This window comes from Labrus bergylta, chromosome 7 (assembly GCF_963930695.1).
Source record: "Labrus bergylta chromosome 7, fLabBer1.1, whole genome shotgun sequence".
Lineage (NCBI taxonomy): Eukaryota > Metazoa > Chordata > Actinopteri > Labriformes > Labridae > Labrus > Labrus bergylta.
This window is the reverse complement of record NC_089201.1, coordinates 14,577,537-14,602,564: the sequence shown is the minus strand read 5'-3', so window position 1 is coordinate 14,602,564 and position 25,028 is coordinate 14,577,537. Positions and strand designations below refer to the sequence as shown.

General features: G+C 42.5%; 1 protein-coding gene across 6 annotated transcripts in view; it reads left to right on the top strand.

Annotated features, from left to right (window-relative positions):
• The window catches only part of cadps2 (Ca++-dependent secretion activator 2), a 289,863-nt gene that overhangs the window by 113,100 nt on the left and 151,735 nt on the right, over positions 1-25,028 (top strand). For all 6 annotated transcript variants that reach the window (XM_065956845.1, XM_065956849.1, XM_065956844.1 and 3 more), the window contains exons 13-14: positions 9,699-9,886; positions 18,290-18,391. In XM_065956845.1, the coding sequence (XP_065812917.1) occupies positions 9,699-9,886; positions 18,290-18,391 (290 nt within the window). The remainder of the gene's footprint in view (positions 1-9,698; positions 9,887-18,289; positions 18,392-25,028) is intronic.

The window sequence follows — 25,028 nt, the reverse complement described above, 5'->3', positions numbered from 1 at the left end:
ATTGCAATCTGACAAACACAAGTTTTAATCAACAACAGTTCAGTGGTGAAGCATTTTTTTATTGTTTGTTAAACATGAAGTCAAATAGAGTGTGGATCTTTGTGTGTTGAGTTTTAAACACAGACACAAATAAAAGAGGTTCACGATAATATATTTTAAAAAGCATGTTCAAGTGTGATTTGAATTCAATTTTTTAATTTTGCATACTTTTTGAATCCCTAAGTGGAAATTGTGGTTCACTCTCTGTTATTGAGAAACATGCTTCTTACACACATAGACCTGAAATACACACACAAACAGGATCTGTGGACATGCATGAAGAGAGTGATGTCAGAGTGAGGGGCCGCTATACAGAGAGCGCGACAGAGCTGACCTCGGCAGAGCTCGGCATCTCTCCAGCCAACAGACCAACTTCCTTACTTCGGTCCACACCGGGACTTTAACTGGCAACACTCTGGTTCCCAACTCTAGTCCCTACAGACTGAGCTACTGCCGCCCAAACAATGTTATCAAGCCTGAGTGCAACAATCGAAAAACTAGAATTCAGAGAGGGGGAAAAAAGGATGTAAGGAAGGTAAAATAATAATTAGGTAAGTCCTCAGACAGCCAGAGAGGGTCAGTGTTTATCTCTACATGCTGAAACATTTTGCTCTTTACTTTACGTTGTCCTTTCTGGTTGGAGACATCATTGCTTTTTGGATTTTGGACTCTCAGATGAAAAAAAAGAAGACATATCAGTTTGTTCATTTGGGCTCTGGAAACCTCCGCAGGTTGTTGTTTTTTTTAAAACTATTTTTGGACAAATGGTCAAGCTACAACACAATTTGTACGAATGATTCAGTGCCGGAAGTTTAATACTTTAAAAACCTCATCTTACAGTTTAAGTACTCTAGGGGAAAGGACTTAATTCTCTCTCTCCCTCTCTCTCTCTCTCTCTCTCTTTCTCTCTCTCCCTCTCTCTCTCGCTCTTTCTGTCTCCGTGTGAAGCCCGAGGGCTCTCTCACACTGATTGAGGGGATAAACGCTCTAATCAATACTTTCCAAATAGGAACATGACCCTTATAGAAAACTGCTGGGCTGACTCAATGGACAGGGGGGGGGGGGGGGGGGGGGTGAGGCCTGAATAAGTGTGTGTAATGGGGGGGTGCAATGAGCCCAATTTGTGTTGTGTTGTGTGCGACTGAGCGAGGACCATGAACCCCACATGGAGTAGATATTATTCACATAGACTGTCGTGTTTTTGTGTTACTGTCTGAAGCTCTCTTAGCTGCTTTTGTTAATTATTTTCATATTAAATCTGTGTTATTTCTAGATCTCTCTGGAGTGGTTAAGGCTAAATTAGCAGCCTTGATTTTGGCGCTTGAGGAAAATTAAGAGAGTAAAAGAGGAAAACAGATGAAACAACAGCAGCATATGTCTACCAGTGTCATACACCGTTATTGATATTTAATTCTGTCAGCTAACTTTTTGATTTCTTGTCAAACAGTTCACTACAACAGTGGTTCTCAACTTGTCTAGCGTCAGGACCGACCACCGACTCCTCCATGAGAGAAAGCGAGCCAGATTTTTGATATTTTTCAACCAGATTTGAACCAGTTGAGAACCACTGCACTAGAATACTTAGAAATAACTTTAAAAAGAACCCAATTCGAAAGTCAAAGCTATACTTATCTTATTAAAGAGACCTACAGTGATAGTAATAGTCAAGTGACATACATACTCCTTTTAGCCCATTTGATACAAATTTTAGAAATACTCAGCTTTTTGTTTTCCAATTCTGAATTTTCCCATGGTCCAGGTTTCTATAATCATCCGTCAGTTTCTTCAGTATGACAGTTTTTGTGTGATGGAAGTTAATGGTTTTTGGTAGATGGACCAGTATGTCCAACATGGTGGATACTACTCATTCTGTGAGCCCAACCACAAATACCAAAGTCTAATGGAATTCTTCCAGTCTCCCTTGATGTTTCCATTCCAACTTTCAAAAGAAATCCACATTTTCGTAGTTAAGACTATGCCTGTCATGGTGAGAAAGGCCAATTCCACAGAGTGTGGATAATTATCAGACAATCAAACTCACCGAAACTTAAATTAAGATGGATTTTGAGCAGTCAGGTCACTAATGTGTTGCCTTGTGTTCTCGTCTCTTAAAAGCAGCAGATCGAGGAGATATTCACTCTGAGTGACATCTGTGCTGCTTTCATTTCTCTACCTGCCTCACCAGGACTCCTTCCAGCTCTGCAATTAGACCAATCCATTCACACCGCCCCTCCAGCTCTCTCTCCTCAGCCTTTTGTGAAAAACTCAAGGGCTTTGTGTTCCAGCCTGAGCCCCTTTTCACCAAACACTCTGAAAAAAGGCCAGTGCCTCTGCGTGGGGGACATCTGTTGAGAAGTGGTTTGGATTCATGTCATTGCCGAGGTCATATTTTATTCACAAAGAGTTGAACCCAACAACAACAACAGTAATTAGGCAGAGATTTGGTTTGTAGCTGAGGCCCAGAGTCCTGTTAACAGGACCAGTGTGGTTCTCACTGACGATTAAAGGGTTAAAACCTCCAGTGAAGCTGCTGCTGGAGCATTGAGGTCCAGCTCAAATGGTTTTCTAATGAGTCCAAGTAGGTGGTAACACTGGAAGAAACCTGAATAAACTTAATCCCAAACCATAACAAAGTTAATTCTTTAATTCCTGTAGTAGAACTCAAGTGTAATTACAACTTCAAACAAGAAGACAGGAACAAAGAAGGAAAGAAAGCAGTATTCATATCTCATGAAGTGAATAGAAACATTTCCACCAAACTGGATTACGCTTGTACTTCTGCTTAAAGTCTACCCCCTTTACGCCTTAGGTACACTTGGACCCTTTACCAAAGCCTGGATTTAACTTCCCCGGAAATTCAACTCTGCATTTTTGCAATTTGGATCTTAACGACTGTGATTGTTTGCATCGTAACCTTGCAAAGAAAACTATACGGTGGACTCTCCCTTGCCGCTAATTTGTAAATAGCTGCTATAGATTGTTGGCTTCAGTATAAGGTTCAACAGTTTTGTTCGCATAGTGTGTGGAGAGCTACTTGAAATTTCAAGCTGGCAGCCATTTTTCAAAATTTAGTGGAGCAGTAAGGCTTAAGAAATCATTTAGTTGGTGATACAAGCATGAAAATTGCCATGAGCCACCATGAGCTGCTTAACTGCTCCACCACCTAAATGGAGCAGTTAAGCGATATAATTGTTGAATTAGTGACACAAGCATGCAAATTGGTATGAGCAGTCATTAAGGGTTGCTTGACAAGAAAACACTCCCAGCCACTTGAAATTTATATTTTCAATATGGCTGCCCCCTGGATCCTCAAAAGATCAAATGTATTGGGTTTTTTCATTAAGGATGATTTGGTGTCATTTTATTTGATATGTTTTAGATTATGCTAAAGAACAACTTATAACGCATCAAAGTACAGTTGTTTTGATTTGTTGATCATAGATTTGCAAGACTCAGCGAATGTCCCTCTGCAGTGGAGGATAGTGACCTGCAAGCTTTGGAGAGATTTGTTGTGCTAATGTATGACAAGTCCAGCGATGTCACAACTGTGAACGAGACCAGGCTTGATCTCTTTGCCAGAAAGCAAAGACAATATGACTTGATCCCACCAACTCAAGCAGCACTCAAAGAGCATGCCAAACGTGCTTCTTATGAGGCTGGATACGTGTGGGGACAGGCATTGAAGCGACATCCACAAATGCCGAGCCCATCCGACTGGGGATGGGTGGAACAGGACGAGGAGTGGAAAGTCTTCTGGACTCCACTTCCACCTATTGCGGAGAGTTGTTGGGAGTTGACCAAATGTGGGTGCACCAAGGCATGTACTGGAAGGTGTAAATGCTTCAGATATGGACTCAGTTGCACATGCCTATGTAGTTGCCCCTGCTAGAACCTATTTGCATATTTCTTTTGCCAGAGTTATTCCCTGTTGTCCTCTGTGTTTTCAGGTGTAGGCCCATGGCTCGGCTTCCCCTCGCCACATCGGCGCACCATGTTTTACTTTGACACCAGCCTATTAATGTGAAATTTTCAGTTGTTACTTTGTAACATTGCTTCCACTGCCTATATCTAACAGTGAAGCACATTTTCAGTTTAGTTCCTTAGTATTGTTTGTCATGGTTCTGTGGCTGTCAGCCAGAGCTGCTGTTTCCCCACCCCTTAGTATTTATTTGACAAATTGAATGGCTGCTAGTTTAAAAAAAAACCTAAAAAAAAAACCTCCCTTGTGACTGTTACCTTGTCATGGTAAGGGAGCTTGTGTACCTCAGTGAACCCTGACAGCTATGCTGGTGGGAGGCAACTCCTGACAGGTTTTACCAAACTGGACAGGTCATGGGTGAGGAGACAGACAAAACACAGTCAAACAACCTCTCTTGACAGAGCCTTTTGAGGAACCCAAGTGACCCATGGAGACTGATCATGCCAATTTTCACGCTTTTATCACACATTGAAAGATTGTAGCACTTATCTGCTCCACTATTAGAAACATCAACAACAAAAAAAGGAATTAAAAGGTTTTGTCTGAAGGGAGGAATAAGGCCCAAAATCTTTGGTTACCTTAAATCACGTCCATTATAACCTGTTCAGTTTCAGTGGCCTGTGTCCAAAATCAATGAAGAAGCCTGAACACAGTGTCATTAAAGCCACACCACCAACTGTTAGTGCACAGGGTAGTCTTTGCTTAGATTCAGTGCAAATGTGTAAATGATGCTAGTTTAAAGCTCCAGCCATGAGTTTATAACAGGTCATGAAACTGAGTGAAGATAATACTGAAGCCTCTGTATGACCTTGGAAAGCGAACAAAACCGTAAGTGAGAAGATTAGTTATTCCTTCATTGTTATTTGTAATGTCTGAAACTGCTGCCGGGGGGGTAGGTGTCAACCGGGATTGACAGCACGCTGCAGAAACCGCCTTTGTTATCCGACCGCAGAGATTCCCCAAGGATGGTTAAACTCGACTATTAAAAGACTCTTTGTCGTTGTTTTTGAATTTGTATCATCATTGTTGAGGTCAAATCAAACAAAATATTCTCAAAGTCTTCACGTCAGAGGCTCCAAAAGTCAGCCGGACATCTTCCCAAACTATGATATCTCCCATTGAAATATAAAACAGATGTCTTTAGAAAGGGCCGGGCAAAGCTTGAATGTAAGCCGGTGAGTTTTATCGATCACTGGCAGCTTGTCGTCCGGGGACCCCTCACCCTCCCTAAACTGCTGATTGGTGAAGCAGAAGGAGAAGGGTCAAAAGATCATGGAGAATGAGCGTTGAACTGCAAAATATCTGAAGACCGACATTTACCTCTCCACCAATGTTTAATCCCAACAACTGTGATGTAAATCTGCCCCACTTACTGTCCTGTCTACTTTCCATTCGTTCCATCGCAACCTTTAAAACATCTTAAGACATCTTCATCTTCAGTCTCCACCTTCACTTTTGTAAGCCATGGGCGTCTTTGTGTTGTCTGAGCATGCTGCCGTCAATTACCACCCTGCAGAGCCTTCATGGCCTGTTCAGTAATTACCCAGCTCTATGCATCCACACGGCTCCGCTCCTTCTCTAAATATAAAGCGTGAGCTACATTTGTGCTAATTAGCACATTCTGCAGAAGAAGAGAGAGGCTTCTGCTGGAGAGACAAACGCTGACCTCGAGCACAAATGTTATGACATTTAGCTATATTTGGGTTTTTCATCCGTTTTTGATAAATGCTTTGATTCCCTAAAATCATAAACATTAAACTATTTAGCATCGAGCAGTCAGATGAGTTCAGTCAGGTGATATGAAAATAGTTTTGCAATACTAACAAAAGCTTTAATAGCTGAGACCAATATGTTGTGCTTTTAAATAAGGATACCTTTAATCTCTAGAGAAGAGTAAATCTGTGTTGTTCAGGACGTGATCATCAAAATCTCTGATACTTTGATACTTTTTCATACCATGTGTTGAAAAGAAAACTATCTGTTATTTTAACGATTGCTGGTATCAGAAAGTACTTAAGCTTCAAAATAACTCAGATCTTAAAGGCACAGTTTATAAATTCCTCCACCAGGGGGCTCTTAATGAAAACCAGAATAAAAGATGACGTCAGACCGGCAGGGAATCATGGGAGTTTTCTCTGCTACTCTGCATTGCTGCCTTCACATATTCAAACAGCTCTGTTGATGGTCATGGTATTAGCTAAAAAATGGATTCTCAAAGACAAAGGGGACTTTACTGCTTGTGCTACCTTTCGAGATGGAAATAAATGTTGACATTTTAAAAGTTTTTTTACTTGGTGGTGATGATATTCTCAGGGGTCTCTCCCTCCCTCACAAAGTTAAATTTTCTTTCTGGAGTTAATTTACAAATATTTTGTCTTTCACATCTTTGCAGTCCATATGTTTTGTTTGAAAATAATTAAAGGTATCAACGCCAATCCCAAATAAAGGCAGTGTCATTTCATAGACTGAAGAAAATAAAAGCCTGGGCTGTTCCTCAACCTGAAGGTTTGAATCCCAAAATTGTTCCTTTAATTGCAGAAGAATTTGATGATGTTTTTATATTTTAGTTTAATAAAAACGATGCATCTGTTCTCTTAAAAATAGAACGGGCAGTTCCGTGTGTGTCATGTAACAATGTCACATCTCATCGACAGTTGGAGGTCGCCACAATTTTTGGACCAAAGATTTATTTCATGAGCCAAAAAAGCGTTTTTGCTCCTTGAGGCCACAACCCGAACCACCCCTTCGTTTTCCTCCGTCAGCTTCCCGTCGGGCCTCAAGTGGGGAGCAACGAGCCGATGTGGTCTCAGATTCAGAGCCACACGCTGCTTTCACTTTTTGAGGAGGGGTGGGGGGAGTGGGGGGTCATGTCTTTTCTCGTAGAAAGGCGACGGACGCCGGCGCTCAGAAACGGGAGACGAGCAGCAGTGGCTGACGGAGCAAACGAGGCAGTCGGCTCGTTAGCAGCTAATTGAGCGGTCATCGCCAAGACTGGAGTTCGCCATCTGTTTGTCACAGAGGAACATCTTGTCGCTTCACGCCCGTCGACAGCCCCCCCCCCCCCCCCCCTCTCTCTCTCTCTCTGTGGTGTGATATTAATAGCTCGAGCTCACAGACGGACTGAATTGAAGGAAGAAACTCGACAAACAAACTAAAGACTGGAGGGAAGGGGCGAGAGGGAAGGAAGGGGGGGGAGACACTAAAAGGCCTACAGACTAGAAATCTGCCAGGTCCAGTTAACCCCGACAGAAAGCAGCATGTTTACCAGAGTCTAAATAAAATACTGTTCCAGTCCTGAAACGGTCTTTCATGCAGAAGATATTCAAAAACCATGACGGATAAACGTCCCTGTCTTTCCCTCAATCGTAAAAATAGACAATTATCTTCACAGTTTCTGTTTATTAGCAGAAGTAACTTGATGGGTGTTAACCTCCAACATGTAGCACATCACACCAACATGAACACCACAGTCCCCATCATGTCACAGACTTTAAAATAATGTTTATCTTAGTTTTTTATCCCCTGAAGAAATCCTCTGTTTAAAACGTTTAGATGTAATAAACTTTTTTTCTGGCGTTTACTCAGAGTGTGGTCATATTTTCTCCCTGCACCTACAGGACGTGTTTATAATGATTTGATTGTCTGCTGATTGGCGAGCGTGACTTGAGCTGAAAATTTTAAAATGTTTTAGTTTTATGTACACCCAAAAAAACACTAGAAAAACACGTTGCATAGCAGCAGAGAGGAGCGCCAGGCAAGCGTGCTGTACAAGAGGAAGACAATGCTTTTGCTGGTGGAACTTTTCTAGTGATGCTTCTCTGTGTGATGGGGCTGGGAGTTATTCATAGAAAGGGGCGTGGCTGATCTGACTAACGGGTTGGTGTGCAGAGGTTTGTCAGGAGGCTAAAGGCCCGCCTAAGCTCCAGCTCTTAGCCTGTTACTTGGTTGACTGAAAGTGAGATTGAGACAGCATTTCAAATATGGAGACCACCACTGATTGGCTTCAAAAGTCGGCTTCAGATACCAATGGGTGACATCACTGAGACTACGTCCATGTTTGTCTATTTCATCATAAACGGTTTTGCAGAAACGTCAACATTCTTATATCGCAGAAATATGTAAAAAAATTGTAATAATTTAAAGCCCAGTTATTATAAAAATGGCTGCAATATTTTATCTGCTATATATTTTATCACGGTGGTGCAGTGGTTAGCGGTGTTGCCTCACAAAGAGGAGGTGTACTCCAGCTTCCTCCCACAGTCCAAAGACATGCTCGTTAGGTTAACTGCTGACTCTAAATTGTCCGTAGTTGTGAATGTGAGTGTGGCTGGTTGTCTGTCTCTATATGTCAGCTCTGTGATTGACTGATGAACAGTCCATTGTGTAACCCCGCCTTTTGCCCAATGACAGCTGGTATCGGCTCCTTTCCCCCGCGACCCCAAACGGGAAAAGCAATATAGATTTAACTCGTGAAATTATGTGTTTATAATCTAATCTAAATCTATATAATCGACAAAAACAGTCAAATTTTTATGCAAATAATCTGCTAGAAAAACAAAATGACACAATTCATTTAGCTCTCCTCTCCAGAGTGTGTGTGTGTGTGTGTGTGTACGTGTGTGTGCGTGTGTACGTGTGTGTGTGCGTGTGTGTGTGTGTGTGTCACAGCTCGACGGAGGTGCTAATTTGTTAATGTTCCTTCCGTAAGGAATCTTAATTAGTGATGTAAGTTTCATGCCTAATTTAGTGATTACTCGCAGGATGAATGAGCTAATGAGCGTCTCAGGATGTTTCCACCGCTCCACTCCTTCCTTTTTCTCTTTGTCTAGTTGGGTTTTCTTTGCTCAAACTGTAGCCAAGTATTAATAGTTGACGGTTTAACCTTCACACTGGCTGATGAGTGAGGTCGGTTCAGGCCCTCCTGAGATCGGAAGAAACCATGAGGGACATCTGCAGCAGTAAGGGGAGTTTGTCATCAATCAGCTAAATTCAGAGTATCACTCTTTATCAAACCGCCTCTTTATAGTTCTCATGCCCCCTATGAAATCTGAAAAGCCTGAATCAAAATGTCTCCTGATCTTGTGTTGTAGTCAAGACCACGATAACCGACACCAAGACATACTCGGGACCAGAGTGCTCCGAGACCGAGACATTTAGAGATCGAGACAGTTGGTCAAAACCAACAAAGACCATAAACATCACCGAAAAATCCTCCTCTGTGGGGCGATTGTGGCGCAGTGGTTAGTGCGCGCACCCTATGTATGGAGGCTGTAGTCCTTGAAGCAGGCGGCCCGGGTTGAATCCAGCCTATGGCTCCTTTCCCGCATGTCATTCCCCACTCTCTCTCTCTCCCTGATTTCCGACCCTATCCACTGTCCTATCCCTCAAATAAAGCCTTTAAAGCCAAAAAATCCTCCTCTGTGTGCAGTGGGCGTGTCATTCACTTAGACTGTAAGACTGGGAAAGTTGAGGCCGTAACCGTGTGAAACGTGTCATCAATAGAAGGAGAAACACAGTAATTCTAAAGCCAGATTAAAAGTTAGCGAGGGTCTAATGAAATCCGATCTGACCAGCTGGTCATTTGAAATATTGCTCCATGAAGTTTGAATCTGATGTCAGTCTTGTTTTGTGAAACCTTAAGTCTCTGAGTTCTGTATTCCTGTGTGTTGTTTCTTCTCAGGGTTGGTTCAGCCCCGGCCAGGTGTTCGTCCTGGACGAGTACTGCGCCCGTTACGGCGTCCGAGGCTGCCACCGTCACCTGAGCTACCTGAAGGACCTGATGGATTACTCAGAGAACAACGCGCTGGTAGACCCCACGCTGCTGCACTACAGCTACGCCTTCTGCGCCTCCCACGTCCACGGAAACAGGTACACCGACCAACACTTGTCTGTTTATAAGCTCGCAGGGGAGCTGGTGATAACGACCGATGTGGAGCTCAGGTGTTGAAGCACAGCTTGGCTGTGGGCCAGCGATAAGAGGTGTTACTTTATCTGTGCAGAGAAGACACTGAAGCCGTTTTTACAAATGCACTTCTGAAAATATCGAGATGCTCCGGAGATTCTCCTGACCTGGATGTTCACACATGCTCCTCACAGAGGGAGACTATCCCTGTTAGATCGTAGCGGTCTCAGGCAGACACTCTATGCACCGTGCAGCAGTCACATCATAGAAACATCACTCCTCGTGAACGCAAATTCGGTTTGTGTTCACACATGCAGCCCCTCCGGGAAATATATTTTCAGGAGTTTTTTCAAGTGTGAAAGCTCTATGAGAGATCTTCTTGTTTAAAGAAGGAAAGGTTTAAAAGAAAATATGGTCAACAAAAAGCTTTTATTTCTACATTTTCTTGAAGGGTTCTCTATTTGATCATGAACATATTTTTAACGAGGACTTGTTAAAACACTAACTTCGTCTTTGCTCACCTTTAGTCCCTCGCTGACGGGCTACATGTGAGCAGCAGCCGTCGTCTTTTAGCCACTTGTTGTCATCAACGTCGCTCCAGCAGCAATTCAGTCGTCCTCTTCACTCCCAGCAGCCCCTGCTTGACTCCCGGCCTGTTAATTACTGATATCTGTGCTGTCTCTCTTTGTCAGCCCATTTAGTCAATTAGAAAGTGTAATGATTAGCTTCTCTAGCAAATCGCCAGTTACAAATTCAGGGAGGGGGTGGGGGGGTTACTGGAATTGGCTTTTTGTCAGTTGAAGCTCTAATTTGAATAATTGATGCCCATTCGGGGCTGCCGGAGCTGCCTGAGTGGGAGTGGATGGGAAAAAGAGGGTTTTTTGGATGCCTGGCAGCCTCAGAGGTGGAGAAAAAAAAAAAAGAACGTAATTACAGAACTCAAGTTTTCCCGTGGAGGGCCGCTCGGAGATGGGAGACGACGTCAGGAGGCAGAGAGGACATAAAGTGACAGAGTGCTCAACAGGAGAGTACTTGACTAATACTTCAAGGCGTTATCAACTCAGACTGTGCTTTTCTCTAGAAAACACTCGAGGCAGACTTCAAGAAAACCATTCAGAGCTTCAGTCAAGATGTAAATATTTGCAGTTATTATTTGCATTTTATTCAATAAATAAGGAGGGTGTTAGAACTTCTTTAAGGCAGCTTTCTTCTTCTCAAAGCTTTGATTTTTTATCACAGCTTCTTTTTGACCCTGAGATTTTTCTCATTTACTTTTTGTCTTTGATGGTCACTGTTTTATGCTACAACTTCAACTTTATATTCCTGTTGAGTTTATTTCCCATCATGCATTTCCATGACAGAGGAGATCATAGCGGTCTCGTTGATACATTGATCCCCCTCCTATTGGCTCGAGGTAATTTCTCCAGAGAATATCTTTTCCGACTTGCAGCCGGGAGAAAAGTGGAAGGAGAAACTGTGCGCTCACACATGCAGCTTCTCCGGCAAATTGTTTTTTCAGGAATTTTCTGCGAGTGTGGAAGCCCTGTAAGAAACATTTCAGAGTGAGATGTGTGCATTGTCCCAAAAGTGATTTAAAGGTATTTTATGCAGATTTAAACAGCTGTCTCTCTTGTGGCTGCATCTTTATTATTCCTCCTGAATGTAACTGTGTGATTCAAACGTCTGAAAGCGTGCGGTTAGATCATCTCAAGTGACCTTAGAATTACTCTGAACTTTAAACACAGATGGGGCGCTGATGGCCCAGTGGTTAGTGCGCGCCTCCCATGTAAGGAGGCTGTAGTCCTCCAAGCGGGCGCCCCAGGTTCGAATCCCACCTGTGGCTCTTGTCCCGCATGTCATTCCCCTCTCTCTCTCTCTCTCTCTCTCTCTCTCTCTCTCTCTCTCCCTGATTTCCGACTCCATCCACTGTCCTATCTCTCAATTAAAGGCACAAAAAGCCCAAAAATAAATCTTAAAAAAATAAAAACTCTGTGTCTGAGTGAATCTGGACGTGATGCGTGTGAATGTGATCATCGAGGCCTGCTGAGGTTTTTTAGAGACTCACGATGTGATGGAGCAACTCCACCTGAGCAGGTGTGACAGTCTTGTGCTGGTCTGTGGTCCGATCAGACGGGTGCGTTTGAACTGAGATCGGGGTTAAAGGAGCATTACCAGAGCCTGAGGGGGAGGGGCCCCCCTTCTCACCTGTCACGTCGGATCTCCTCCTTGCCGAGTCGTCTGCACCAACCTGACACTGAATGTGACAAGAGCTTTTACCTCCCCCTGCCCTGCACACAGGAGGAGGAAGCTGACACACATGATCACCTGCCACTCAGCTTCATCTCCTCTCCACACCTCTTAAGGTGAAGTGGCGTCCACCCACGGTACCCTGCCACGCCGCTCTATGAGCGCCACTCGTGACGATTCCTGTCAACCGACATCAGAACCAAACAGGCGGAGGGTCTGCTGGATCCCGCAGGCGGATACGGTACTTATCGTTTACACTTGAGCCACATCGAGTGTAAACACACAAACCTGAGAACCTCTCGCCCCCCCCCTCCTCCTCCCTCCTTGCCCCCCTTGGCCCCTCAGCGGCGCTGACAGCAGCCTCGCCTCCAACGCGCTCGCTTCATTTAGCAGCAACAATGTGTCTGAACCCCGACAAGCTGTCGCATCGCTCTCGGATCCGCCGTGTGAGCCCAAGCATGAACGCACATCTGACTGCGTTTAATGGCACAGAGGGAAGAGCTACCAAACCAAACATTACACCGGGTTGTGTTTACGTCTGGCTGCCGGCCAACTTATTCCTCGTCCGATTGGTTTCCTGCCATCTCTGGGTTCAGAAGAAGGGGAGGGTGTGAGTGACATTCAGGGGAAGATTTGAAGCTTGGCATATCGTCTGAAATTTCTCACTTTGTGATGATCAGAGAAAATTATTTCAACTTCCAGCACAAAAAAAATCTGATTTAAGTGACCACCTTCACACCGTGAAAAATAAATGTTCTCTGCTTTTGTGCTACTTTCTTCGTCCTGAAATGACCTTCATAAAGCAACGGAGTACAAACTCAAAAAGTCAGAGCTACCCCTTTTCACTGAGATTAACTTGTCTAGTCAGTCTTTGCAATTTAATTGTATTTAAAGGCCTGGGAATGTCATTATAGAGTCAACTATGAACAGAGTTGGTGAATAAAAAATGTGCTTTTTTCTCCGACACTTCACAGCCCTGTCAAACACATCAAGGTCCTGTGGGAAACTTTGCCTTTGTCCTCCTTTCGAAGGACCTAATATCACATTTTGAAATCCAAGGTGACAGGAATTTACTCTGAGGTGTGTTGAGTGAACTTTTTTAGTTTAAAAAAATAAATTCAAAGATCAGGTTTAAAGAAGAGATAAAGTTTCTTAGCTCAGGGGTTCCCAAACCTTTCAGCTCACAAGTCCCAAAGTCCCGAGACCGGGGACCCCCACTCTCCCCTGGTAAGACCAAGAACAAGGCAGGGTGAGACCGAGTCAAGACCAAGACCAAGACGGGGTGAGACTGAGTCAAGACCAAGGCGGGGTGAGACCGAGTCCAAGACCAAGACCAAGGCAGTAAGAGACTGAGTCAAGACCAAGACCAAGGCGGGGTGAGACCGAGTCCAAGACCAAGACCAAGGCAGTAAGAGACTGAGTCAAGACCAAGACGGGTCTCGAGACCAAGACTGATTTCGAGCACTCAAACACACACACACACACTAATAGGCCTATCTAAACCCGCTTGCGACCCTCCGTGGGGGTCCTGACCCCCGCTTTGGGACCCCCTTTCTTAGTAGACCTGCAGATAACAGAGGATAAGTTTGTCCAAACATTAAATACTATACTTTTTCTGACAGCTGGTGTGTTTTAACGATGCAATCTCAGTGATTTTATTCATCAAAAGTGTCAAAAAAGTACCAAAGATTAAAAAAGAAAAATACAGTCCTTGAATCTTATTTTTAACCCAAAGCTGCTGCGAGGAGTGACAGAGGGCGATCACGTTCTTCATTTCAACGTATTTGTGTAATTCAGACGACCTGAAGGAGTTTGTCTGGAGCGTCTGAATTGTTCATGTCAAGAGTTTTGAAAGTTTCTCTGATGTCTTTCAGGAACAGGATCATGAATTTTTCTTCCTTAAAAAAAGAGTGAGTAAAGTTCTAATGAGAAAGCAAAAGTGGAACCCCTTTGAACCGGTTTTTGTTATCGATCACATGAAGAGCTGCCAAACTGATCAGTCAGTTTTATTTTCTGTCACCTCGCTGCTCACAGTTTTTAGAGGAAGATGAACGACCAGGATTACAGAACAGCTGGCATAGACTGTGAGGGCTTGGAGCCTGAGGCCATCCTCCCCTCCATCTCCTCATCCCTACATCTCTGCCCCCACCAGGGGCCTCACTCTGACCACAGTCAGACCCTCATTCTGGGGCCCAGAGTTCAGGGAGGCCCTCCTCCAGCGTTTCTGTCCTCTATACGCGCTCCTCCTGCCGCCGACTCGGCTGCTTTATGTTCCTGCAGGATTAACTGGTTCTGCTTAAATAGGAGAGCTGTGGGAGGTGGAGAGAGGGGCGTGATTAGGTGGTGGTGGGGGGGGGGGTAATGAATTGACATATTCGGAGGAAAACAGGGTTTAGAAGTTGTGCTAACAAGTGCTGCTGAGTGGAGCTGAGTGGAACTAGAGAGGCGCAGATGTTCTCACACAATCATCGAGCGCTTTCTGTTGTCGTCCTTCACCTCACCACACCCCCCCATCCCCCATTCTCCACCCTCCAGGAGTGAGTGGGGAGAGGACATGCGGGGAAGGAGACAGGAGTTGGGTTTGAACCCAGGCTGCTTGCTTGGAGCCTCTGTACGTGCCCTAACCACTGCCCCACAGGCACCCCTTATTTTTAATCAATTAATTAATTTTATATTTTATGTGGCTGTCTTTTTGATGTCTGTATCTCTATATTTGATAATATCCTATTTCAGATCATGAACACAATATTTCACATCTTTTCTTTATTTTTAAACGACTTACATTCCTCTTATAAATGTATGTGTATTTGATCTTTACGAGCTTGAGCCGCACTTTGTGGTATTTTATATTTCATGTGGTTTTTACATTAAGCTCACTTCATGCTGCGTCCTTCAGAAACATTTTGATCTTCATGATTTTATTTGAATTCTTCTTATTTGTGATTACCTCTCGGGCATTTTGATCACATTATAATATCCTCTGATGCTTCTGTGCAATCACATGTTCAGCTTCACGTCCACTCTGTGCATGCTAACATCTGCAGCTCTGTTTTCGGCTGCTCCACTATTTTTAGTTTTGACTAACTGTGTGCTCTTTATTTGTCCATCCTCGCTCTTAACACTGTAAACTTCTCTGATGTGGGACAAACAAAGGTTCATCTTTTCTTACTGCACATAAAAGTGGAGCGCTGCATCCATGAATATCTGTACAGAGGTCATTTAGTTTAGTTTGAATTGAAGACTTTTTGATATTTTGTGTATTTATTGTGATTTTTAAAGGTGCACTGTGAAGTTTTAGAGAAATGTGAAAGTTGGAGAAGTGTACAGATTCTGTGGTATATGTTAATACCTCTAAACACAAACTGTCCTCAGAGGAAAATTTAGTCCCTGTAACTGTTTGAAGATAAAATCCTGCATGAGAAGTTATGATGGGGGTGCCCGTAGCAGTGAAAGCGTAACTCTCCTGGTAGCTTTTTAGCTCCAAACAGCGTTCAGGGAGTAAAGTTTGTGTATTTAGTTCAGAAAACATAGCATAAAATTGTTTCACTTCTCCAACCTTAAAATTTCACTCCCTATCTATAGTGCACCTTTAAGGATTGTAAATACACCAGGACTGTAATTTCTTTATTTCTTATTTATTTGCTCCCATTGAGATTAAGAAACTATTTTTTCAAAGGAGACCTGCATGGCCGAGGCCGAATTTACAAAAACACTGACATGTGCATTTAAAATAATAATAATAATAATAATAATAGCTTGGGTTTATATAACGCCTTTCAAGAAACCCAAGGACGCTTTACAGTAGTAAAAAGGGGAGCAGTAATAGGAGACAAGAAAAAAGAAATAAAACACAAACAAAGAAAAGAAGGAAAGAAGAAGATGGAGGAAGAAGTGGGTGCTTTATTTTTTCTTAAAATAGAAAAACCATCGATGAGTCAAATGTGGAGTTTTAGCAGTCGAGTTAAAAACATCAACATCCTGAAGAATCTGCTTCCAGGTCTTTCCTTGTAGCTTTAAAAACATTTAAAGGACACCAGCTCCTCTCCTTCTTATTCTTCTTCTTCTTCTCTGTGAGTTTTCAAGTCACTCTGCAACAGATTCACGGCTGAAGGTGCAGAACACCCAAAAAGCCTGCTTCACACTTTCTCCCCGAGCGTTTGAGGAGGTGCAGACAAAGTGGAGATCTGTTTGTGTTTCAGTTGTAAATAACTGTGAGCATGTGTTGGAATGATTTATAAACTAATAGAAGAAAAGTCACACATGGGTAGGGGTCTTTAACTTCTTCCTGCTCCTTTTTTGGAAACTTTTACTTTTGTTTTTAAATTAAACTTTTGGTTTGAATTTTATTCTGTTGGAATCATTCAGAGACTCTCATCAGTTTTGTCTCATACTTTTCTCGCTGCAGTTTTTTTGGTTTGCTCTTAAAAAAAAAAGAAAAATAATTCTGATGAAAAGATGATTATTTCCATAATTAAAATTCACTGGAGGCTAATCAGCTGCCGCTCGTTCTCTCTCTCTCTCTCGCTCTCTACTGTCTTTTTTTTATTTTTTGTTGTATTTCTCGACTTTGTGGAGAGTCAGGAACACGCCGTGAGGAGGAGCTCGGCGGAGTTGTTGGTACTCGAGGCGCCGCGGTCAGGGGCTGAACCAGCAAAGGCTTTTTTATAAGAACAACTCATTAACAGACAACCTCCTCGCTCCTTCCCTCGAGCGACCGCGAGTGCCGTTTGGAGAGGGTGCTTTTCTCTTTCAGCCGCGCGCAGAAAGCCCAGAAAAGTCAAGGCTGGTCGCTCTGGGTGCTGATTGCATTTTTTCCCCTTTTTTGCCAAAGTGCCTATTCAGACGACGGCAAGGAGGGAATGAAAGCTTTGCAGACATTAATGAAGCGCTCGACTAACAGTTTTCTCTTTTGTCCACTCTCCTCCTGCCGGCCGCGTGAGCTGTGGAGGAGGAGGACGAGGAGTCTGAGCAGCTCTCCGTTTGATTGCTTGACTCTGGGGTCAGCGTGGAGAGTTTGGCTGCTTTATCAGTTTAGTTTAGTGAAAAACAAGCAGAGCGAGCAAAGAGGAGCTGCTAAAGCTTCACACCATGTTCCTTTAGGTGAAGAAACAAACCAAGATCCCCTCCACAGTTTCACCTCCACACGTCTGTGCTCACATGTCAAAAGCATTCAAAGATTTCAAGTTTTAAATTCTAATTCTTAAATAGATGAAAGGGCTTTTTATTTTCCTACGCTGAAGAGAGAACCAGCGTAATAATATAAACATCAAATAAATGTCATCAAGGCGTACCAACTGTAGGATACATTTACATCTTTTCTTGAACGTTTGAATTCTTTCTCTGCTCTACTGTCATCAACACCTTCTGCACGTGTTTCATATATGTTCATGCTCAAACTTCCATGATGTATTCAGTTTGTGCAGAAAACAATGTAGTTCATCTTTAAGGTGTGATATGTAGAATTAGACCAAAGCCCTGTTCACACGTGCAAAACTCCAGGAAATGTCACCCAATTTTTTCTTCTCCCAGAAACAGGAAATCTTCAGTGCCAACAGCTGAGCAGGGGTAATGAAGTTCGGTCCGATCTCCGTTAACAAACTTAAGCTGCTTCAAACTCTTCAGCCGAAAGCAAAACCTCGCTAGTGAAGAAGTGATGTCTACCGGGAAAACTCAGGGGGGGCTCATTGCATTTAAAGAGACACACACACCAAAACGGAGCGTTCTGAGAGAGCTGGTTTATACAGGGTCACAAACCTCCTCTGGTGCTTGATTCATGTTATATTTTGACCAAAGCACAGCACAGATGTTTCATTTAGACCACAGGGGACTGTTTGAAAAGGTGGAAAAGGGGGATAATATGTCCTCTTTAAAAAGAAAAAAAAAAAAAAAAAAAGTCTCCATGAAGCAATCATCAGTGAGTATCAGAGTGAATATGTTGGAGTTAGTTCAAGGTCTGAAGCGTCTTCTTCATGCATTAAATGCCTCATTGAAATTAGTTCATGATTACCTGGTTGTGTATAAATTTTGTAGTTTTAAATATGACCCGAGAATGAGAACTGCTTGAACTCTGAACAACTTAAAGACAGCTCCTTCCCTTTGTGTGTTTTCTGTTTTCTGGTCAGACCCGATGGGATGGGGACGGTGACGATGGAGGAGAAAGATCACTTCGAGGCCATCAGGAGCCGCCTCATGGCTCTGCTGGAGAACCAGATCACACATTTCAGGTAGGAAGCATCTCCTCGTCGGAAACACAGAACTAAACAACCTGTACTGATAACCAAAACAAGACGTCCAGGAGCTTGATTACCACCACAGAAAACATACCATGCATGCATAAAGTTTGGGTTTTATATCTGCAGTTTTAGAGATCTAAACCTCTCTGGTAGAAGCTTTGATGCTATGCCATTTCTACGGAGGCTGGGAAGTGCAAAACAAAATTACAAACTGTGAAACGCTTTTACAAAGCTTGAGACAAATTAACATTTTGAAAAATATTTTTATATTTTTTTAAACAAAGTGAACAAAACCCAAAACACTTCTACGAGTGCTGAGACCAATTTACAAGCGGCAGAACACTTTTACCAAGGAAAAAAACAAATTTACAAACGACAGAATCTTGACGGAAAGGGAATGTACCAAATGTGATTATCTGGTCCTTCCGTCTCACCAGTGTCCTTTAAAAGTTCGAGAGACCGTCCACTCAAAAAGCAAAACTGACTGATCTGGCTCAAATGAGTTCCACAAAACGGGCAAAACATCTTTCTGTCACCACAAACTCCATATGACTTCATGTCACTGTTCACCAAGTCTTTCCACTAAAACAAACAAAATGACCCCTCACTCAATCATGTCCAGGTCACTTGCTGCTTTTGGTACATTCCCTCTCTGTCAAGATTCTGTGGTTTGTAAATTTGTCTCAGCGCTCATAAAAATGTCTCACATCTTGTAAATTTGTTTTGTCCTCAGTAAAAGTGTTTTGGTTTTGTAATTTTGTTTTATAAAATGTGAATTTTTTTCAAACTGTAACTTAGTTTCACACTTTGTAATTTTGTTTTGAACTTCCCAGCCACCGTACATTTCAGATCTTTTCCTTTTCTGACATGTTTTTAGGTCCTCTGCAGAAAGTTTATTTGTCTAAAGTCTCATCAAAAAGATTTTTTCCCTAAAGGACAAAAAGGAAAACGTTACATTTCTTTCTTTCTGTCTTTCTTTCGGGAGAAGACTTCTGATTGGAACATATCAGGATTAACCTCCATCACACATCAGCGTTTTTTTTTTTTTTTTTACCCTGGTATGTGAAGCGATTTCTTTAACGCTAGGCCGATTTAAATAAAAAACACCCAAACCTGTGGAAAGCAGCGGTATGCTCCTTTAATTCGGGGTATTTTTAGCCCTGCAGCAGCACACAACAGGTGCAGTACTTGCGCCTGATGGGGGCTGATGAGACCTCCCTGCATCTGCGTGCTGCTATTCAGCGCCACTGTCGTCGCCGCCGCCACCGTGTGAACACATTGTGAGCGCGGTGTGAAAGCGACAGCCCCAAGACCTTGAGCAACACTTGTCTGAATGGACCTGTGCCATTAACTGTCCCCCAGCCCGCCTCTTTAAACCCTTCACGCCTGAGAGGGGCCCTCCATCTGGCCTCAGAGAGGAGGGGAGAGGCCGAGCGATGGGTTGGTGGGGGGGGGGGGGAGTGGATCAGCGGGAGTCATTACAAACGCACCTCAACAAGAGGCTAATGCTGGTAAACAATGGAGGGACAATGCTGGGATTATGCTAATGCTTCACCGGACAAAGGGAGGATTTCCACAGTTTAGTTGAGATTAAAGCGGAGTTTAAACACTAAACATTCATTAAAGGTCGTAAACTCCAGCTACAGCTGCTCTCAAGTCTTTCTCTGAGGAAGAAGCGTAAGCTAAAGACGACTTAATCGCTGTTTGCTTTTACCCACAAACCCCTTGAGTTCCTTCAGCATTTAAGATGCACTGTAGTGAGACTTTATTGTTTATTTTGGTGACATGAAGAACCCCACTCGTGGCTGTTAGGACCCCAAAATATACACTGCATATCCAGAGGTAAGTGGATACTAGAGCAGTGTGATAACATCTTATTGATAAGTCTACTTTCAGACCAAAGCCATGCTCACACATGTGGAAAAACTCCTGGAGATGTCACCCAATTTCTAGGTTGAGGAGCACATGACCAAAACCAGCCAAATGTTTCTACTCCGACTTTATCCAGGTTTTTCCTGTCAGACTCCAGAGACGTTTCTACAAGAGGTCTTTGAACGCAACATTAAGTGCCAATGCATGACTGGGGGGAATGATGCTTGGTGCAATCTCCGTTAACATACCTAAGCTGCTTCAAACTCTTTTCTGCTCACCATTTTGTTCTTTTTTACTCTACTCTATTTTTTATATAATATGAATACGTCCAATAACATGTAGCATTGATATTAATGCATCTGCCATCTTGGTGGGTCTTTTTGGCGTCACAGCATGACCCCTGAGCAGAGACGTGCAGAGGGTTAAAGAGGAGAAGGGGCCCAAATTCACACAAAGGCCATTTAAAAAAAAAAAAAAAAATAGAATCATAAATGTACGCCCAGAATGACACGTTTTTTATGCTATATCTTAGAGCGGTGCGATCTCCTAAGCTGCTTCAAACAGCGACTTTTCTCAGTCTAATTGTTTTGATTTTATTCAACCCTTTATTAAAGCCCCAATATGTAACTTTTCAGTTTTGGCGCCAACAGCAAGCCTCTGACTGCAACTGCACTGTCGTAAAACGGTTACGCTTCCCATCTGAAACAACGTGCATTTGTTGACAAGCAGAGGGTGTGGAAGCCGGCACAGACGCCGTGAGAAGATAAAGAACCATGTCGACTCAAAAGGTACAGTAATATTATCAGATTTTGATAAAACCTGGATGTCTGCAGTCCGATGTTTAGAATGTATTCAACTGTTACCATGATATCTACAGGCCGTAGCTAAATAGCTATATGTATGCTAGTTATCGGTTTGTAAGCTTATAAACTTTTTGGAGACAACGTAAGATGGATATATTTATCTATTTGTTTGCAAACTGGAGACATAACTTGTGTTGACTTTCTGCTTCCAGTAAAGCTGCTAAACTTGAGACAACGATGACACCGGAAATGATGCAGCCTCACGTTATGTCTAAATCTGTTATACATAATCTGCAAGGATGTTCATTCTGTCATCTAATGCTTTCCCATTAGACGTGAGAAGGATCATAATACAGACTTGTTCGGGCAATATTATAATTAGTCTGCAACCATGTATATGTAATAACTGTATGAGGTTTTTGTTTTTCAACATCGGTTTTCCTTTTATTCCAGGATTCAACTTCAACTCGCCGTCAGTGATGAGCAGGAGCCCGGAGTGGAGCAGCATCACAGGCCTGCAGCATATAGACAATGTGTGTTATGATAGCATGGCTGCTTGGGAGAGGGAAACAGAGTTATGAATCAAAGCTGCTGCGTCTGGAAAATCAGAGATGCTTTCCCAAGTACAGTATCCTGGCTACAGGGTGTGTTGCCTTCTGTAAAAATGTCTCTTACAGACTTGTACATACATACCTGTTGTAGCTTTGTTCGACATTTTTGTGCCATTTCAAGTTGAGTTTGTATTTTGAGTTCCTTGAAGTCTTTTGTTTTGACCAGTTTACATAATAAAACAGATATCCTTTTCTTCTACTCTATTGTTGTGATTGCATTTAGTACCTGTAATTGTCCTGTACTGGTAATGGTTATAACAATTAGTAATTGTGCATTGCCCACAGATTTTTAGTTCTTCTTATTTATATTTACATAATAACAAAAACATTATCAAGGTTTCAAGATTCAAGTGATCACCATTGGGCAGAACAACAACAACAACAACAAAGGTAATAATAAAATAGGATAATATAATAAGAAAGAAAAGCTAAAGAGCTCAAGATAAAATAGTTATTTATTAGACAAACATTGATTTTCTATACAAATAAAATCTAAAGCACATTTGGGCACTTGTTTACACATTCAGCTGCTTGGGGGGGGGGGCTACACTATCCTGGAGCTTTGTTATGATGTACCTGAGCCCTGATGATGCACAGTTGTAGATACAGGCAGGCAGAAAGTTTAGGAGCAGCTTCTCCCTGTGAAATGTGAGTAAAGTTCAGCTGTGGGTGATGCCTGCTGATCATCAGCACCAGACTCTGTTTTGTAGGAAGGACCGCTCATCTTTGAATTCTCTTTTGCGTCAATGGCTGTAGTCTCGTCTCTTTCAAGGCGTTCACACTCCAGCTCTTAGATTTTTATTGCAGCAAATTCAGGACCTTGGACAATAATGTTATTTTGTATTAGAGTGGTTTCATATTTTTTAAAACTGTTTAGGTAACAGCAACAATACATTTGAATGTTAGACAACTGTAATACTAAATATTTACATCTTGTGTCCATCACGGTTTTCGAGCAGGAAGTCGGGGGTTCTGGTGGTTATAATCAGTAGCTGCAAGCAAGGTCAGTGTTCTGTATACAGGTGGGCTGTGACCAAACTGCTTCTCTGCCTACATAAGGGTGTGCTTTTGGAAGTTATCCAAATCTGAAGTTGTCCTGTTGGGTAGAAAAGGCAGACAGAACAAAACCTGCTCTGTTAGTGAGATACTTCTCACTTCCACTTCATACTGCACCAAATAACATGAAGGTGAGCAGAGTCCTCAGCTTGAAAATCAGCTGGAGACATAGAAAGAGTCAAAATATAAATGCAGTGTGCCATTTCAAATACATTTTGTAATGGTCCTAAATAGCAATGATGCATCATGCAGCCATTGTCGATTTGAAAAAAAAAGTGGAAATGTGTTTATATGGAAATAACTACAAATACAAGCATTTGCATGACTGGAAGGTGATCTGCGAAAAATATATTTGTGTGTTTGAGATGTAAGTCAAATTTACCTGGATTACAAGACATCAGCCTCCTCCTCCTCCTCATTCGGTAGCTGAACACCTTGGACAGCAAACACATCATTCCCGAATCAAAAGACAAGTAGAATATTACATTTTACCATTCAATGTCAGTATTTTTTTAGATAACGATGCTCCATGAAAACATACCTGTCGCGGTCTGACTGTAAGATTCTGGCAGGGTTGTAGGTTGCATTTGCTGCTGGAGATGATACTGATCGCCTTTTTAGAAAGCTGGAATAAAGTTTGAAGTCATTATGCTGGTTGATACGACTGTGCAGAGTATGTACAGTAACGTTAGTTTCAACACATGACAAACTTTGCATACGCGCTGCTCAGATAATTAGCAGTCAGAGCTATCGTAACCTGAACCCGGGACAATATGCTGTCGTGCTACGGGCTAAACTTCTGCAGACATGAGCTGACTTGGCTTTCAACCATCCGCTAATGTGTCGACAACTTTTCTCGCCGTGCATCAGTCAAAGTCTGCCCAAATAACTCTGACATATAAGGTTAGCATGCATCGCTAACTCATCATCATGGGACAGTAACGTTATTCTGACATTCTGGTCTTTATAGGATATAGACTGAATGGGTTTGTGTTGAAACAACTGATAACTATGATGCAAAGAAATAAGACAACGTTTATAATGAGCATAGTACTCACCAGTTCAACAGCAAGATTTATTTTTGGGCATTTTGTGCCTTCTTTGGAGAGATAGGACAGTGGATAGAGTTGTAAATCGGGGAGAGAGAGAGAGAGGGGAATGACATGCGGGAAAGAAGCCACAGGCTGGATTCGAACCTGGGCCGCCCGCTTGGAGGACTCCATACATGGGGTGCATGCTCTAACCACTGGGCCACCAGCGCCCCATCCCCAGCTTACTTAAGTTTATGTGAATCAGGAGCAATGTTCAATAAAAACATCAGTCTCAGAAAAGAGAGAGGCTTCATACCAGATTTAGCTAAATGGCTAGTTTCCATCTGTTGTCCCTGGGCAGGAGATGGCAAGTGTAAAGTACAGTTCAACCAGTCATGCATACACACACACACACACACACACACACACACACTTCATAAGAGAGAAGAAACACACAGAACATTATACAGATATTAAAACATTATGTACAGGCTTCCTTAAGTTGTCAAAAACTTGTGAAGATGACACATTATTGCTGACAAGACTGCTTCCTTAAAAATTTGTGCAAAGTTTAAGACTGATTATTCCGTTGGGGCGGCCCAGGTTTGAATCCGACCTGTGGCTTCTTTCCCGCATGTCATTCCCCTCTCTCTCTCCCTGATTTCAGACTCTATCCACTGTCCTATCTCTCCATTAAAGGCCCAAAAGCCCAAAAATAAATCTTAAATAAAAAGAAAAAGCAGAAGTTTCACAAACAAAGTTTCACATAGCTCTTCAGCATTACGGATTATCTTATACACTAAATGGAATACAAAATGAAATTGTCAAAGCAGATGTGCTTGTTCTTAAGTCATTAAACATGCTCTTAAAAACAGCCAATCAGAGCAGCTCGTTAAGTTTGCATCATGACTGGAAGAAGGAAAGTTAGAGAACAGATACAAAGAAACGTTTGGACATCAGATAATCTTTTGTTATCTTATGGGGAGAAATTAAAGTGTAGCAGCAGGAAAAAGACAAGAAGAAGAAGAGTGCTAAAGAAAAAAATACAAATAAACAGGACATGCAGACATGTTGTGCAGAGAGCGGTGAGTCACAGTTTAAGTGACATAATTTTACAATCCTCTTCTGACTTCTCTGCTGTTAAACGTTTGACCGAGTGAAAAAGTGAAAACTGTTCTTGGAACAAAGTCATGCTGTCATTGTTTTTTAATGACCTCCTCTTTATCAGCGTGACGGGGGACTGAACATCTGCCCG